This window comes from Aptenodytes patagonicus, chromosome 6 (genome assembly GCF_965638725.1).
Source record: "Aptenodytes patagonicus chromosome 6, bAptPat1.pri.cur, whole genome shotgun sequence".
Taxonomy (NCBI): Eukaryota; Metazoa; Chordata; class Aves; order Sphenisciformes; family Spheniscidae; genus Aptenodytes; species Aptenodytes patagonicus.
The window spans coordinates 49706294-49723584 of NC_134954.1; the positions used below are offsets into that span (position 1 = coordinate 49706294).

The following is a 17291-nucleotide window of genomic DNA, read 5'->3' on the forward strand; positions in this document are numbered from 1 at the left end:
GGTGGGTGGGATGGGTGGGGAGCACATTCAGACAGCATAAGAGTGACTTCCTTTGTAATGTAATGTTTTATCTTTTCCTCACTTTTCAGACCCACCAGGTCCACCTGCAAATCCAAGAGTGACTGATACTACAAAGACAAGTGCATCTCTAGCCTGGGGCAAGCCTCACTATGACGGTGGTCTTGACATCATTGGCTATATAGTAGAGCATCAAAAGGAAGGAGAAGAAGAATGGGTAAAAGACACGACAGGGACTGCTTTAAGAATCACGCAGTTTGTTGTTGCTCATCTGCAGACAGGAGCCAAATACAGTTTCAGAATCTCTGCCATGAATGCTGCAGGTGTCGGCGAACCAGCAGTAATTCCAAGTGTGGAGATCAAAGAGCGGGAAGAGATTCCTGACTTTGAATTAGATGCTGAGCTAAGAAGAACACTTGTTGTTAGAGCTGGATTAACTATTCGGATTTTTGTGCCAATTAAAGGACGTCCAACTCCAGAAGTTACATGGACAAAAGATGATGTTTCACTCAAAGGACGTGCCAGTATTGAAAATACCGATTCTTTTACACTCTTGATTGTCACAGAATGCACCAGATACGATGCAGGAAAATACGTAATGACTCTTGAAAATGCTGCTGGTAAGAAGACTGGCTTTGTAAATGTAAAAGTCTTGGATACACCAGGTCCACCGATAAACCTTAAGCCTAGAGATATAACCAAAGACAGCATCACCCTCCAATGGGATATGCCTCTGATAGATGGTGGTTCACGTATAACAAACTATATTGTCGAGAAACGTGAATCGACTCGGAAAGCATATTCAACAGTCACAACCAACTGCCAGAAGTGTTCCTTCAGGATTCCTAATTTGTCTGAGGGGTGTGAATACTATTTCAGAGTGCTGGCTGAAAATGAGTATGGTATTGGTGAACCAGCTGAAACGGCAGAACCAGTAAGAGCTTCTGAGGCACCATCCCCACCTGAGAGCCTTAATATTATGGATGTAACACGGAACTCAGTTAGCCTGGCTTGGCCAAAACCAGAACATGACGGTGGCAGCAAGATCACTGGGTATGTAATTGAAGCACAGAGAAAAGGAACCAACCAGTGGGCACATATCACCACTGTAAAAACACTGGACTGTGTAGTAAAGAATCTAACTGAAAATGAAGAGTACACTTTCCAGGTTATGGCAGTTAACAGTGCTGGAAGAAGTGCCCCAAGAGAAAGCAGGCCAGTTATTATCAAGGAGCAAACGATGCTACCAGAGTTTGACCTCCGTGGTATCTACCAGAAAACAGTCATTGCCAAAGCTGGTGACAATATCAAGATTGAAATCCCTGTGCTTGGTCGTCCAAGGCCTACTGTGACTTGGAAGAAAGAAGACCAGATACTTAAGCAAACACAAAGGGTAAATTATGAAAATACTGCAACTGCAACCATACTAACCATCAATGAATGTAAACGAAGTGATAGTGGTCAATATCCACTGTCAGCTAAAAATATTGTTGGAGAAGTTAGTGAAGTAATCACAGTTCAGGTTCATGACATACCTGGACCTCCTACTGGACCAATCAAATTTGATGAAATTTCATCTGACTTTCTAACATTCTCATGGGAGCCTCCTTTGAATGATGGTGGTGTACCAATAAGTAACTATGTTGTAGAAATGCGTCAAACTGACAGTACCACATGGACTGAACTGGCAACAACAGTGATACGTACTACATTTAAAGCCACTCGTCTTACTACTGGAGTTGAGTATCAGTTCCGTGTTAAAGCTCAAAACAGGTATGGAATTGGTCCAGCCATTACTTCAGAGTCTGTAGTTGCCAACTACCCATTTAAGGTACCTGGGCCTCCTGGCACTCCTCAGGTGATTGCAGTCACCAGAGAAACCATGACCATTAGCTGGAATGAGCCAGTTACTGATGGTGGAAGCCCAATTCTGGGATATCATGTTGAAAGAAAAGAACGAAATAGCATTCTTTGGCAGACTGTAAGTAAAATGTTGGTATCAGGCAATATCTTTAAATCAACTGGACTTACCGATGGCATTGCATATGAATTCCGTGTTATAGCAGAAAATCTGGCTGGGAAGAGTAAGCCAAGCAAGCCATCTGAGCCTGTGTTTGCCCTAGACCCAATAGATCCACCTGGTAAGCCGATACCTCTGAACATTACAAGACATGCAGTTACACTGAAGTGGACTAAACCAGAATATAATGGAGGTTTTAAGATAACTGGCTACACCGTTGAAAAAAGAGACCTTCCTAATGGCCGTTGGCTGAAGGCTAATTTCAGCAATATACTAGAGACTGAATTCACTGTAAGTGGTTTGACAGAAGATGCTGCCTATGAATTCCGTGTGATTGCTAGGAATGCTGGTGGGGCTGTTAGTCAGCCCTCTGAGCCATCAGATGCAATAACTTGTAGAGATGACATTGAAGCACCAAAGATAAGGGTGGATGCTAAATACAAAGATACCTTAGTGCTGAAAGCAGGTGAAGTTTTCAGACTTGAGGCTGATGTTTCAGGTCGCCCTCCACCAACTATGACATGGACAAAAGGAGAGAAAGAACTTGAAGACACAGCAAAATTAGAAATAAAAATAGCAGATTTCTCTACTGTTCTTATCAATAAAGATTCTTCAAGAAGAGATGGTGGTGCCTATACACTTACTGCAACAAATCCTGGTGGCTTTGCCAAGCATATCTTCAATGTTAAAGTTCTTGATAGACCTGGTCCCCCAGAAGGGCCTTTGGCTGTGTCTGAAGTCACTGCAGAAAAATGTGTGCTGTCATGGCTACCTCCACTGGATGATGGAGGAGCAAAGATTGACCATTATGTGGTTGAAAAACGTGAAACCAGTAGATTGGCATGGACAGCTGTAGCCACAGAAGTTCCATTAACTAAACTGAAGGTTACTAAGCTGTTGAAGGGCAATGAATATGTGTTCCGTGTTATGGCTGTTAACAAATATGGAGTTGGTGAGCCTCTGGAATCAGAGCCCGTTCTTGCAGTAAATCCATATGTGCCACCTGATCCACCTAAAACACCTGAAGTTACAGCAATTACAAAAGATTCTATGGTTGTCTGTTGGGGCCATCCTGATTCTGATGGTGGAAGCCCAATAACTAACTATATTGTTGAACGTCGAGATAGGGCTGGTCTACGGTGGGTGAAATGTAACAAACGGGTTGTTACTGACTTACGTTATAAAGTGTCTGGACTGACAGAAGGCCATGAATATGAATACAGAGTCATGGCTGAAAATGCTGCTGGAGTCAGTAAGCCAAGCCCAACCAGTCCATTCTATAAAGCTTGTGATACTGTATTTAAGCCTGGTCCCCCAGGTAATCCTCGTGTTTTGGATAGCAGCAAGTCCTCAATTACAATAGCATGGAACAAACCAATATACGATGGTGGTTCAGAGATCACAGGTTACATGGTTGAGATCGCACTACCTGAAGAAGACGAGTGGAAGATTGTAACTCCACCAGTAGGTCTAAAGGCCACTTCTTTTACCATCACTGACCTGAAAGAAAATCAAGAGTATAAAATACGGATATATGCTATGAACTCTGAAGGTCTTGGAGAACCTGCTCTTGTTCCTGGGACTCCAAAAGCTGAAGAAAGAATGCTACCTCCAGAGATTGAACTTGATGCAGAGCTACGTAAAGTTGTCACTATTAGAGCCTGCTGTACTCTAAGGCTCTTTGTCCCAATTAAAGGAAGACCAGCACCTGAAGTAAAATGGACAAGAGAACATGGGGAATCTTTGGATAGAGCGAGCATTGAATCGACAAGCTCTTATACTCTACTTATTGTGGAAAATGTAAATAGATTTGATAGTGGCAAATACATACTGACAATTGAAAACAGCTCAGGTAGTAAGTCAGCATTTGTGAACGTCAGAGTTCTTGATACCCCAGGGGCACCTCAAGATTTGAAAATAAAAGAAGTTACAAAATCATCAGTTACACTCACATGGGAGCCTCCTCTCATAGATGGTGGGTCTAAAATAAAAAATTACATTGTTGAAAAGCGTGAATCAACAAGAAAAGCTTATTCAACTGTTAATGCCAATTGCCACAAGACCAGCTGGAAAGTTGATTCACTGCAAGAAGGCTGCAACTACTACTTCAGAGTCCTAGCTGAAAATGAGTATGGAATAGGCCTTCCAGTTGAAACTTCAGAATCCGTAAAAGTATCAGAAAGACCACTTCCACCAGGGAAAATAACTTTGTTGGATGTGACAAGAAATAGCGTATCCTTATCTTGGGAAAAACCTGAACATGATGGTGGTAGCAGAATTCTGGGCTACATTGTAGAAATGCAAAGCAAAGGCAGTGAAAAGTGGTCAACTTGTGCTACAGTGAAAGTTACTGAAGCCACTATCACAGGATTGATCCAAGGTGAAGAATACACCTTCCGTGTTTCAGCTCAGAATGAGAAAGGTATCAGTGATCCTCGCCAGCTGGGTATACCTGTTGTTGCAAAAGATCTTGTGATTCCACCTGCTTTCAAACTACTGTTTACCACCTTCAGTGTTCTAGCAGGAGAGGACTTAAAGGTTGATGTTCCTTTTGTTGGTCGACCCAAACCAGCAGTGTTTTGGCATAAAGATAATGTGGCATTGAAGCAGACTACAAGAGTAAATGCAGAAAGTTCAGAAAATAACACAGTGTTAACAATAAAAGAAGCATGCAGAGAAGATGTGGGGACATATTTAGTTAAACTTACAAACTCTGCAGGTGAAGCAACTGAGACCCTAAATATTGTTGTCCTTGACAAACCAGGACCTCCAACCGGACCAGTAAAAGTAGATGAAGTAACAGCAGATAGTATTACCATTTCCTGGGAACCACCCAAGTATGATGGTGGTAGCTCTATCAAAAATTACATTGTAGAAAAAAGAGACACTTCCACCACCACTTGGCAGATTGTGTCAGCTACTGTTGCAAGAACAACTATAAAAGCATGTCGATTAAAGACTGGCTGTGAATATCAGTTCAGAATCGCAGCTGAGAACAGGTATGGGAAGAGTATCTATCTCACTTCAGAGCCAATCATAGCCCAATACCCATTTAAAGTTCCCGGTCCACCTGGAACACCTTTTGTAACAAATGTCTCAAAAGACAGCATGGTGGTACAATGGAATGAACCAGTCAATGATGGTGGTAGCAAGATCATTGGGTATCACTTGGAGCGCAAAGAAAGAAACAGCATTCTGTGGGCTAAACTGAATAAAACACCTATTCCAGATACCAAATTTAAGACAACTGGCCTTGAGGAAGGTCTTGAATATGAGTTCAGAGTTTATGCAGAAAACATAGTGGGCATTGGAAAGGCAAGTAGAGCATCTGAATGCTATACTGCACATGACCCATGTGACCCTCCAGGTCGTCCAGAACCTATAATTGTCACAAGAAGCTCAGTAACACTTCAGTGGAAGAAACCTGTGTATGATGGTGGAAGTAAGATCACAGGCTATGTTGTTGAAAAGAAGGAGCTACCTGATGGTCGCTGGATGAAAGCAAGCTTTACAAATGTCATTGATACCCAATTTGAAGTAACTGGTCTAGTTGAAAACCAGAGGTATGAGTTCCGTGTTATAGCACGAAATGCTGCAGGTGTTTTCAGTGAACCATCTGAGAGCTCAGGGGCAATTACAGTAAGAGATGAAGTAGAACCACCTCATATAAGTATGGATCCAAAATACAAAGACACTATTGTAGTCCATGCTGGTGAGTCATTCAGACTTGACGCTGATGTTCATGGCAAACCAATACCTTCCATTCAGTGGTTAAAAGGTGATCGTGAGCTGACAAACACTGCTCGTATGGAAATAAAAAGTACCGATTTTGCAACAAGCCTTAGTGTGAAGGAAGCCATTAGAGTTGACAGTGGTCAGTATGTACTACTGGCAAAGAATGTTGCAGGTGAAAAGAAAGTTCCTGTTAATGTCAAAGTTCTTGATAGACCTGGACCACCAGAAGGACCTGTTGAGATTACAGGCGTTACTGCTGAAAAATGCATGCTGTCATGGAAACCGCCGCTACAAGATGGTGGTAGCGATATTTCGCACTACGTTGTAGAAAAAAGGGAAACAAGTCGCTTGGTGTGGATGGTTGTTGATTCAAATGTGCAAACCCTGAATTGCAAAGTTACAAAACTTTTAGAAGGAAATGAATATGTTTTCCGCATCATGGCAGTAAATAAATACGGTGTTGGTGAACCTCTTGAGTCTGAACCAGTACTCGCAAAAAACCCATTTGTAGTGCCACTTCCACCGAAGGCACCAGAAGTCACAGCCATTACCAAGGATTCTATGATAGTTGTATGGGAAAGGCCAGCCTCAGATGGTGGTAGTGAAATCCTAGGCTACGTCCTTGAAAAACGAGATAAGGAAGGTATTCGCTGGACAAGATGTAACAAACGCCTGATAAGTGAACTGCGATACAGAGTGACTGGGCTTATAGAAAATCATGATTATGAGTACAGAGTTTCAGCTGAAAATGCTGCTGGTCTTAGTGAACCAAGCCCACCTTCCACTTACTACAAAGCGTGTGATCCTATTTACAAGCCAGGTCCACCCAATAATCCTAAAGTTGTGGATGTTACAAGATCTTCAGTATTTCTTTCATGGGGTAAACCTATCTATGATGGTGGCTCTGAAATTCAGGGATACATTGTGGAAAAATGTGATGTAAGTGATGGTGAATGGGCAATTTGTACCCCTCCAACTGGAATTAAGAATACTCACATGGAAGTAGAAAAATTAGTAGAAAAACATGAATACAAATTCCGCATATGTGCAGTTAATAAAGCAGGAGTTGGAGAGCATGCAGACGTTCCTGGTTCTGTTATTGTGGAAGAAAAGATGGAGGCACCAGACCTTGACCTTGACATGGAATTAAGGAAGATTGTAAATGTGAGGGCAGGAGGTTCCTTAAGACTGTTTGTTCCCATCAGAGGCCGTCCAACACCTGAAGTAAAATGGGGTAAAATGGATGGTGAGATCAGAGAAGCAGCTATTATTGATACTACTAGCAGCTTTACTTCCCTTGTTCTAGACAATGTTAACAGATTTGATACTGGAAAGTACACTCTGACTTTAGAAAACAACAGTGGAACAAAGTCTGCCTTTGTCAGTGTAAGAGTACTGGATACCCCAAGTGCACCTGTTAACTTAAAAATCAGAGAGATCACTAAAGACTCTGTTTCACTTTCATGGGAGCCTCCTCTCTTGGACGGTGGAGCAAAAATAAAGAATTACATTATTGAAAAGCGTGAAGCAACAAGAAAGGCATATGCAGCTGTTGTAACAAACTGCCACAAGACTTCATGGAAAGTAGATCAACTTCAGGAAGGCTGCTATTACTTCTTTAGAATCTCTGCTGAGAATGAATATGGAATTGGCCTCCCTGCGGAAACCAGTGACCCAATAAAAGTTGCTGAAGTTCCACAGCCTCCTGGGAAAATAACAGTGGATGATGTCACAAGAAACAGTGTCTCGCTAAGCTGGGCAAAACCTGAACATGATGGTGGCAGCAAAATCATACAATACATTGTTGAAATGCAAGTAAAGGATAGTGAGAAGTGGTCAGAGTGTGCTCGTGTAAAAACACTTGAAGCGGTTATTACTAACCTAACTCAAGGGGAAGAATATCTTTTTAGAGTAATGGCTGTAAATGAAAAGGGTAAGAGTGATCCCAGAGCACTTGCGGTTCCAATAGTTGCCAAAGACCTGGTGATTGAACCTGATGTAAGACCCGCTTTTCACAGTTATAGTATCCAAGTGGGACAAGATCTGAAAGTAGAAGTACCAATTGCAGGTCGACCTAAACCAACTGTTACCTGGGTAAAAGATGGCCAGCCATTAAGGCAGACGACAAGAGTAAATGTTAGTGATTTGACTGATCTCACTATATTGAATATTAAAGAAACTAGCAAAGAGGACAGTGGTACTTATGAAATCACTGTGGCCAATGTTGTTGGGCAAAAGTCTGCCTCTGTTGAAATTATAACTCTAGACAAACCTGATCCTCCAGTAGGACCTGTGAAGTTTGATGAAATAAGTGCAGAAAGTATTACCCTATCATGGAATCCCCCAGCGTACACAGGCGGCTGCCAAATCACCAACTATGTTGTTCACAAGAGAGATACAACCACCACTGTGTGGGAAACAGTTTCAGCTACAGTTGCAAGAACTACACTGAAGGTGACTAAACTGAAAACTGGTTCAGAATACCAGTTCAGAATATTTGCTGAGAACAGGTATGGGCAGAGCTTTGCATTGGAATCTGCGCCAGTTGTGGCACAGTACCCCTACAAGGAACCAGGACCTCCTGGCACACCATTTGTGACAACGGTTACAAAAGACTCCATGGTCGTACAGTGGCATGAACCAATAAATGATGGTGGCAGTAGAGTGCTGGGCTACCATCTTGAGAGAAAGGAGAAAAACAGCATTTTATGGGCTAAAGTGAACAAGACTATTATTCAGGACACAAGTTTTAAGACAACTAACCTTGAAGAAGGAATTGAATATGAGTTTCGAGTTTCTGCAGAAAATATTGTTGGTGTAGGCAAAACAAGTAAAGTTTCTGAGTGCTATGTAGCTCGTGACCCATGTGATCCTCCAGGTTGCCCAGAAGCTATAATAATAAAAAGAAGTTCTATTACTCTACAGTGGACCAAACCAGAATATGATGGTGGAAGTAAGATTACTGGTTATATTGTAGAGAAACGTGACTTACCAGATGGTCGCTGGATGAAAGCTAGCTTCACAAATATCATTGAAACTCAGTTCACTGTAACAGGGCTTACTGAAGACCAAAGATACGAATTTAGAGTAATTGCAAAGAATGCTGCAGGTGCAATAAGCAAACCTTCTGACAGTACAGGACCAATAACAGCAAGGGACGAAGTTGAACTTCCACGAATTTCAATGGATCCAAAGTACAAAGACACAATTGTTGTAAATGCTGGTGAAACATTCAGACTTGAGGCTGATGTTCACGGAAAGCCACTACCAACCATTAAGTGGTACAAAGGAGATAAAGAGCTTGAGGAAACTGCTAGATATGAAATAAAGAACACAGATTTCAGTGCATTAATAATTGTAAAAGATGCTATTAGAATTGATGGTGGACAGTACATTTTAGAAGCCTCTAATGTTGCAGGAACAAAGACAGTACCAGTAAACGTAAAAGTCCTGGACAGGCCAGGACCTCCAGAGGGGCCAGTCCAAGTGACAGGAGTTACAGCTGAAAAATGTTCATTGGCATGGGCTCCTCCTCTTCATGATGGTGGCAGTGATATTTCTCATTACATTGTAGAGAAGAGAGAAACTAGTCGCCTAGCATGGACTGTTGTTGCTTCAGAGGTTTTACCTACAATGCTGAAAGTAACAAAACTCTTGGAAGGAAATGAATATGTTTTCCGTATTATGGCAGTTAACAAGTATGGGGTTGGTGAGCCATTAGAATCTGTGCCAGTAATGATGAAAAATCCATTTGTGGTTCCTGGACCACCAAAGGCCTTGGAAATCACCAACATCACAAAGGATTCTATGACTGTCTGCTGGAGCCGGCCAGATAGTGATGGAGGTAGTGAAATCATAAGTTACATTGTAGAAAAGAGAGACCGAGCAGGCATCAGATGGATAAAATGCAATAAACGCCGAATTACAGATTTGCGATTAAGAGTTACAGGATTAACAGAGGATCATGAATATGAATTCAGAGTTTCTGCTGAAAATGCTGCTGGAGTGGGTGAACCAAGCCGTGTTTCTCCTTACTTTAAAGCTTGTGACCCCATGTTCAAGCCTGGCCCACCTACAAATATCCATGTTGTGGATACCACCAAAAGTTCAGTTACACTTGGTTGGAGTAAACCTATTTATGATGGTGGTTGTGAAATCCAGGGATACCTTGTAGAAATCTGTAAAGCAGATGAAGACGAATGGTCACTCGTTACTCCACAAACAGGTGTACGTGCCACTCGATTTGAAATCAAAAAGCTTACTGAACATCAAGAATATAAACTACGAGTGTGCGCCCTCAACAAGGTTGGTGTAGGAGAGGCTGCATCAGTTCCTGGTACTATTAAACCAGAAGACAAACTTGAAGCTCCAGAACTTGATATTGATTCAGAGCTAAGAAAAGGGATAGTGGTAAGAGCTGGTGGGTCTGCTAGGATTCACATACCGTTCAGGGGACGACCAACACCTGATATCACGTGGTCTCGAGAAGAAGGTGAATTCACAGAAAAAGTTCAGATTGATAAAGGCATAAACTACACACAACTTTCAATTGACAACTGTGATAGAAATGATGCTGGAAAGTACATTCTTAAGTTGGAGAACAGCAGTGGTTCTAAATCTGCATTTGTTACAATAAAAGTGTTGGACACACCAGGACCACCACAAAACTTAGTGGTAAAGGATATAAAGAAGGATTCTGCTGTATTATCTTGGGAACCACCCATTATTGATGGTGGTGCAAAGATAAAGAACTATGTAATAGATAAGCGTGAGTCAACCAGGAAGGCATTTGCAAATGTAAGTGCTAAGTGTGGCAAGACAAGTTTTAAAGTTGAAAATCTTACAGAAGGAGCAATTTATTACTTTAGAGTTATGGCTGAAAACGAATTTGGAATTGGTATTCCAGCTGAAACCACAGACGCTGTCAAAGCCTCAGAGCCACCCCTGCCTCCTGGGAAAGTAACACTCACCGATGTGACTCAGAGAAGTGCATCACTTACATGGGAAAAACCTGAACATGATGGAGGTAGCAGAATTTTGGGATACATTGTTGAAATGCTGCCTAAAGGAACAGAAAAATGGAGTGTTGTTAGTGAGACCAAAACATGCAATGCAGTTGTGTCTGGTTTGAGTCCAGGACAGGAATATCAGTTTCATGTGATTGCCTACAATGAAAAAGGCAAAAGCGATCCCAGAGCACTTGGAATTCCTGTGATAGCTAAAGACTTGACAATTGAGCCAAGTTTCAAACTGATGTTTAATACATACAGTGTACAGGCTGGAGAAGATCTGAAGGTAGAAGTACCATTTATAGGTAGACCCAAACCTACTATTACTTGGACAAAAGATGAGCAGCCACTGAAACAGACAACCAGATTACATATTCAGGATACGTCAACATCAACTATCTTACATATTAAAGAAAGCAACAAGGAAGACTTCGGTAAATACACAGTAACAGCAACAAACACAGCAGGTACGGCAACAGAGCACCTGAGCATAATTGTACTGGAAAAGCCTGGCCCACCACGAGGACCTGTCCGCTTTGACGAAGTCAGCGCAGACTTTGTTGTTTTATCATGGGATCCACCTGATTACACTGGTGGCTGTCAGATAAGCAACTATATAGTGGAAAAGCGTGACACAAGCACTACCACATGGAGCATTGTGTCAGCAACTGTTGCAAGAACAACTATCAAAGCAACAAAGCTTAAAACAGGTTCTGAATACCAGTTCAGGATTTCTGCTGAAAATAGATATGGGAAGAGCTCTCCTTTGGATTCTAAACCAGTTGTTGTGCAATACCCCTACAAGGTGCCTGGGCCACCTGGAACCCCATTCGTAACAGCAGCTTCCAAGGACCATATGATCGTACAATGGCATGAACCAGTTAATGATGGAGGAAGCAAAGTTCTTGGCTACCATCTTGAACGTAAAGATAAGAACAGCATTCTTTGGACAAAACAGAACAAGTCACTCATTGCAGACACCAAATATAAAACAGATGGCCTTGAAGAAGGTCTTGAATATGAGTTCAGAGTTTCTGCTGAAAACATTGTTGGCATTGGCAAAGTCAGCAAAGTATCAGAATTGTATGTTGCTCGAGATTCTTGTGACCCACCTGGCCGCCCAGAGGCCGTTGTTGTTACAAGAAATAATATCACGCTGAAGTGGAAAAAACCAGAATATGATGGTGGAAGCAAAATAACTGGATACATTGTAGAAAAGAAAGAACTACCAGATGGTCGCTGGATGAAAGCCAGCTTTACAAATGTGTTGGAAACAGAATTTACAGTAAGCGGTCTTGTTGAAGACCAACGATATGAATTTAGAGTAATTGCAAGAAATGCAGCAGGTTGTTTGAGTGAACCATCTGAAAGTACAGGGCCCATTACTGCCAGAGATGAAATTGAAGCACCAGGGGCTTCACTGGATCCTAAATACAAAGATGTCATTGTTGTTCATGCTGGAGAAACCTTTGTTCTTGAAGCTGATATCCATGGCAAACCTATTCCTGACATTACATGGTCAAAAGATGGTAAAGACCTTGAAGAAGCAACTGCAAGAATGGAAATTAAATCTACCATTCAGAAAACAACTCTTACTGTCAAAGACTGTATAAGACTAGATGGAGGTCACTATACTCTTAACCTCAGAAATGTTGGTGGCACAAAATCTATACCAATCACTGTAAAAGTGCTTGACAGGCCAGGACCTCCAGAAGGACCTTTGAAGGTTACAGGTGTCACAGCAGAAAAATGCTACTTGGCATGGGCTCCACCTTTACATGATGGTGGTTCTAGTATCTCACATTATATCATTGAGAAGAGAGAGACAAGCAGGCTTTCATGGACACAAGTAGCAACAGACATGCAGGCTCTTAACCACAAAGTAACCAGACTCCTTGCTGGCAATGAGTACATTTTCCGCGTAATGGCAGTGAACAAATATGGAATTGGAGAACCCTTGGAATCTGAGCCAATTGTGGCTCGTAATCCATACAAACCCCCTGGTCCTCCTTCAACACCTGAAGTTTCAGCAATCACAAAAGATTCGATGGTGGTAACATGGGGTCGCCCAGAAGACAATGGGGGAGCTGAAATTGAAGGTTACATACTTGAAAAACGAGACAAAGATGGTATCCGGTGGACGAAATGCAATAAGAAAAGGCTGACGGACTTGCGATTCAGAGTAACAGGTCTTACTGATGGGCATTTCTATGAATTTAGAGTTTCTGCTGAAAATGCTGCAGGGGTAGGGGAACCCAGTGAGCCATCCATTCTCTATCGTGCTTGTGATGTATTATATCCACCAGGTCCACCAAGCAATCCAAAGGTTACAGACACTTCCAGGTCATCAGTTTCCCTCGCCTGGAGTAAGCCCATTTATGACGGTGGTGCTCCAGTTAAGGGATATGTAGTAGAAGTAAAAGAAGCTGCTGCTGATGAATGGACTACCTGCACCCCACCAACAGGACTACAAGCAAAACAGTTCACCGTAACAAAACTTAAAGAGAACCGGGAGTATAACTTCCGCATCTGTGCCATCAACTCAGAAGGTGTAGGAGAACCTGCTACTATACCTGGTACAGTCATAGCAGCGGACAAGATTGAACCTCCTGAAATTGAACTTGATGCAGATCTCAGAAAAGTAGTCACTGTACGTGCTAGTGGTACATTACGCCTGTTCGTCACCATCAAAGGAAGACCAGAACCTGAAGTTAAATGGGAAAAAGCAGAAGGAACAATTAGTGAGCGAGCTCAGATTGAAGTCACCAGTTCCTATACAATGCTGGTCATTGACAACGTGAATAGATTTGATAGTGGTAGATACAATCTTACTTTAGAGAACAACAGTGGCAAAAAATCAGCTTTTGTTAATGTCAGAGTGCTTGATACACCTAGTGCACCTATAAACCTGACAATCGGAGAAGTGAAGAAAGATTTTGTAGCATTAGCCTGGGAACCGCCACTTATTGATGGTGGAGCTAAAATTACCAACTACGTAGTTGAAAAGCGAGAATCCACAAGAAAGGCATATGCCACTATTACAAACAACTGCACTAAGAATTCTTTCAAAATTACTCAACTACAAGAAGGATGTAGTTATTACTTCCGTGTTCTAGCTGTAAATGAATATGGGGTTGGCTTACCAGCAGAAACACCTGACCCAGTTAAGGTTTCTGAACCACCTTCTCCACCTGCAAAGGTCGTTCTTGTTGATGTGACTCGTAACTCTGCTTCAATTAAATGGGAAAAGCCAGAGAGTGATGGTGGCAGTAAAATTACTGGTTATATAGTAGAAATGCAAACTAAAGGAAGTACAAAATGGAGTGCATGTACAGAGGTGAAAACATTAGAAGCAACAATAACAGGCTTAAGTATGGGAGAAGAGTACAGTTTCAGAGTGATTGCTGTTAATGAAAAAGGAAAAAGCGATCCAAGAGAACTTGGTGTCCCAATCATTGCAAAAGATATTGAAATCCAGCCATCTGCTGAGCTCCTTTTCAACACATTCACTGTGAAAGCTGGAGATGATCTTAAGATTGATGTGCCATTCAGAGGGCGACCTCTTCCAACCGTTAGCTGGAAGAAGGATGGGAATCCCTTAAAAGAGACAACCAGGGTAAATGTTCAGACATCAAAGACTTCAACTTCACTGTCCATCAAGGAAGCTTCAAATGAAGATTTGGGACATTATGAATTACATCTTTCAAATGCTGCCGGATCAACAACAGCTTCTTTAACTGTAGTTGTCCTTGACAGACCAGGACCACCAACTGATGTGCATATTGATGAAGTTAGTGCTGAAAGCATAACTCTGTCTTGGAAACCTCCAGCATACGATGGTGGGTGCCATATTAGCAATTACATTGTAGAGAAGCGAGAAACTACAACAACAATGTGGGATGTAGTATCTGCAGCAGTTGCAAGAACAGCAATTAAAGTATCTCGACTCACCACTGGCTCTGAATATCAGTTCCGTATTTGTGCAGAAAACCGTTATGGGAAAAGCACTTACACTAATTCTCCTTCTGTTGTGGCAGAGTATCCATTTAAGCCTCCAGGACCGCCTGGAACTCCTCATGTGGCACATGCAACTAAAGTTTTCATGATTGTAACTTGGCAGGTACCAGTTAATGATGGAGGTAGCAGAGTACTAGGATATCACTTGGAGCGTAAAGAAAGAAGCAGCATTCTTTGGACAAAAGTCAACAAGAGCCTTATACCTGATACACAAATGAAAGTTACAGGTCTTGATGAAGGACTGCTGTATGAATATCGTGTCTATGCTGAAAACATTGCCGGAATAGGCAAATGCAGTAAATCATGTGAACCAGTTGCTGCAAGAGATCCATGTGATCCTCCTGGTCAACCAGAAGTTACGAATATTACAAGAACATGTGTGTCACTGAAATGGACTAAACCAGAATATGATGGTGGAGCTAAAGTAACAGGATATATTATTGAACGCAGAGAGATACCAGATGGTCGTTGGCTAAAGTGTAATTTTACTAATGTGCAAGAAACATACTTTGACGTAGGTGGACTTACAGAAGACCAGCGATATGAATTCCGTGTGATTGCAAAGAATGCTGCTGGACTCTTCAGTCAGCCATCTGAATCAACTGGACCTGTGACTGTAAAAGATGATGTAGAGGCTCCAAGAATTATGATGGATGCCAAATTCAGGGATGTTGTAGTTGTGAAAGCTGGAGAAGTGTTTAAAGTCAATGCTGATATTGCAGGACGGCCAATACCAGTGATTTCATGGACAAAGGATGGCAAGGACCTTGAAGGAAAAGCTAGAGTTGAAATAGCCTCAACAGATCACTCTACTGCAATAACCATTAAGGACTGTATTCGAGGTGATTCAGGACAGTATGTACTAACATTACAAAATGTTGCAGGAACAAGATCTTTGGCAATTAATTGCAAAGTACTTGATAGACCTGGCCCACCTGCAGGCCCATTAGAAATAAATGGCCTTACTGCTGAAAAGTGTCATTTATCTTGGGGATCCCCTCAAGAAAATGGCGGTGCAGATATTGATTATTATATTGTAGAAAAACGTGAGACCAGCAGAATTGCATGGACACTTTGTGAAGGAGAGCTTAGAACAACATCCTGTAAAGTGACAAAACTACTGAAGGGTAATGAGTATATTTTCAGAGTGATGGGAGTTAACAAATATGGCACTGGTGAGCCTCTAGAAAGTGTTGCTGTCAAAGCCCTAGACCCATTTACCGTTCCAAGTCCACCTACATCTTTAGAGATCACCAGTGTGAGCAAAGATTCGATAACTCTGTGCTGGGCAAGACCTGAGTCTGATGGAGGCAATGAGATCTCTGGCTATGTAATTGAAAGGCGTGAGAAAACTAGCCTACGATGGATTCGTGTAAACAAAAAGCCAGTTTATGATTTAAGAGTGAAATCATCTGGTCTCCGTGAAGGATGTGAATATGAATTCCGGGTTTATGCAGAAAATGCTGCTGGCCTCAGTCTTCCAAGTGAAACCACACCATTGATTCGGGCAGAAGATCCAATCTTCTTGCCATCTCCCCCATCTAAACCCAAGATTATGGATTCTACAAGGTCAAATATCACAATTGGGTGGACAAAGCCACTGTTTGATGGAGGTGCTCCAGTAACAGGATACACAGTTGAATACAAGAAAACTGATGAAACTGACTGGACAACTGCTATTCAGAACTTAAGAGGCACAGAATACACTATAACTGGATTAGTATCAGGCTCTGAGTATGTCTTCAGAGTGAAATCCATTAACAAAATTGGTGCCAGTGAACCAAGTGATGTCTCAGAACCTCAGGTGGCAAAAGAAAGAGAAGAAGAACCTGCCTTTGATATTGACAGTGAAATGCGGAAGACTTTAATTGTAAAGGCTGGTGGGTCATTCACAATGACTGTTCCTTTCAGAGGCAAACCAGTCCCAAATGTAACGTGGAACAAATCAGACACTGATCTCCGTACACGAGCAAGCATTGATACTTCAGAAAATTGCACATCTCTTACTATTGAAAAAGCAACAAGAAATGATTCTGGAAAATACACATTAACATTGCACAACATCCTGAACACTGTCACCTTGACTTTAATTGTCAAAGTTCTTGATACTCCTGGCCCACCATCTAATACTGCAGCAAAAGACGTAACTAAAGAATCTGTTGTGTTATCTTGGGATGTTCCTGAAAATGATGGTGGAGCACCTGTAAAGAACTATGTTATTGAAAAACGAGAAGCCAGCAAAAAAGCATGGGTCACTGTAACAAACAATTGTCATCGCCTGTCCTACAAAGTGACTGGCTTGCAAGAAGGTGCCATTTACTACTTCCGGGTTTCTGGAGAAAATGAGTATGGTGTTGGAGTGCCTTCTGAGACCAAGGAGGGAACAAAAATAACAGGTGTGTTTTACTAAGAAAAATATTTGTTAATATTTAAAATAATATATGTTTTTAAATGTTTACTTCAAAATAATATAAAAAGTGTTAAATGTTTAC

General features: G+C 41.7%; 1 protein-coding gene across 6 annotated transcripts in view; it reads left to right on the plus strand.

Annotated features, from left to right (window-relative positions):
- LOC143162320 (titin-like) overlaps nucleotides 1-17291 on the plus strand; it is a 245966-nt gene that overhangs the window by 200619 nt on the left and 28056 nt on the right. For all 6 annotated transcript variants that reach the window (XM_076342523.1, XM_076342517.1, XM_076342519.1 and 3 more), the window contains one exon: nucleotides 90-17195. In XM_076342523.1, the coding sequence (XP_076198638.1) occupies nucleotides 90-17195 (17106 nt within the window). The remainder of the gene's footprint in view (nucleotides 1-89; nucleotides 17196-17291) is intronic.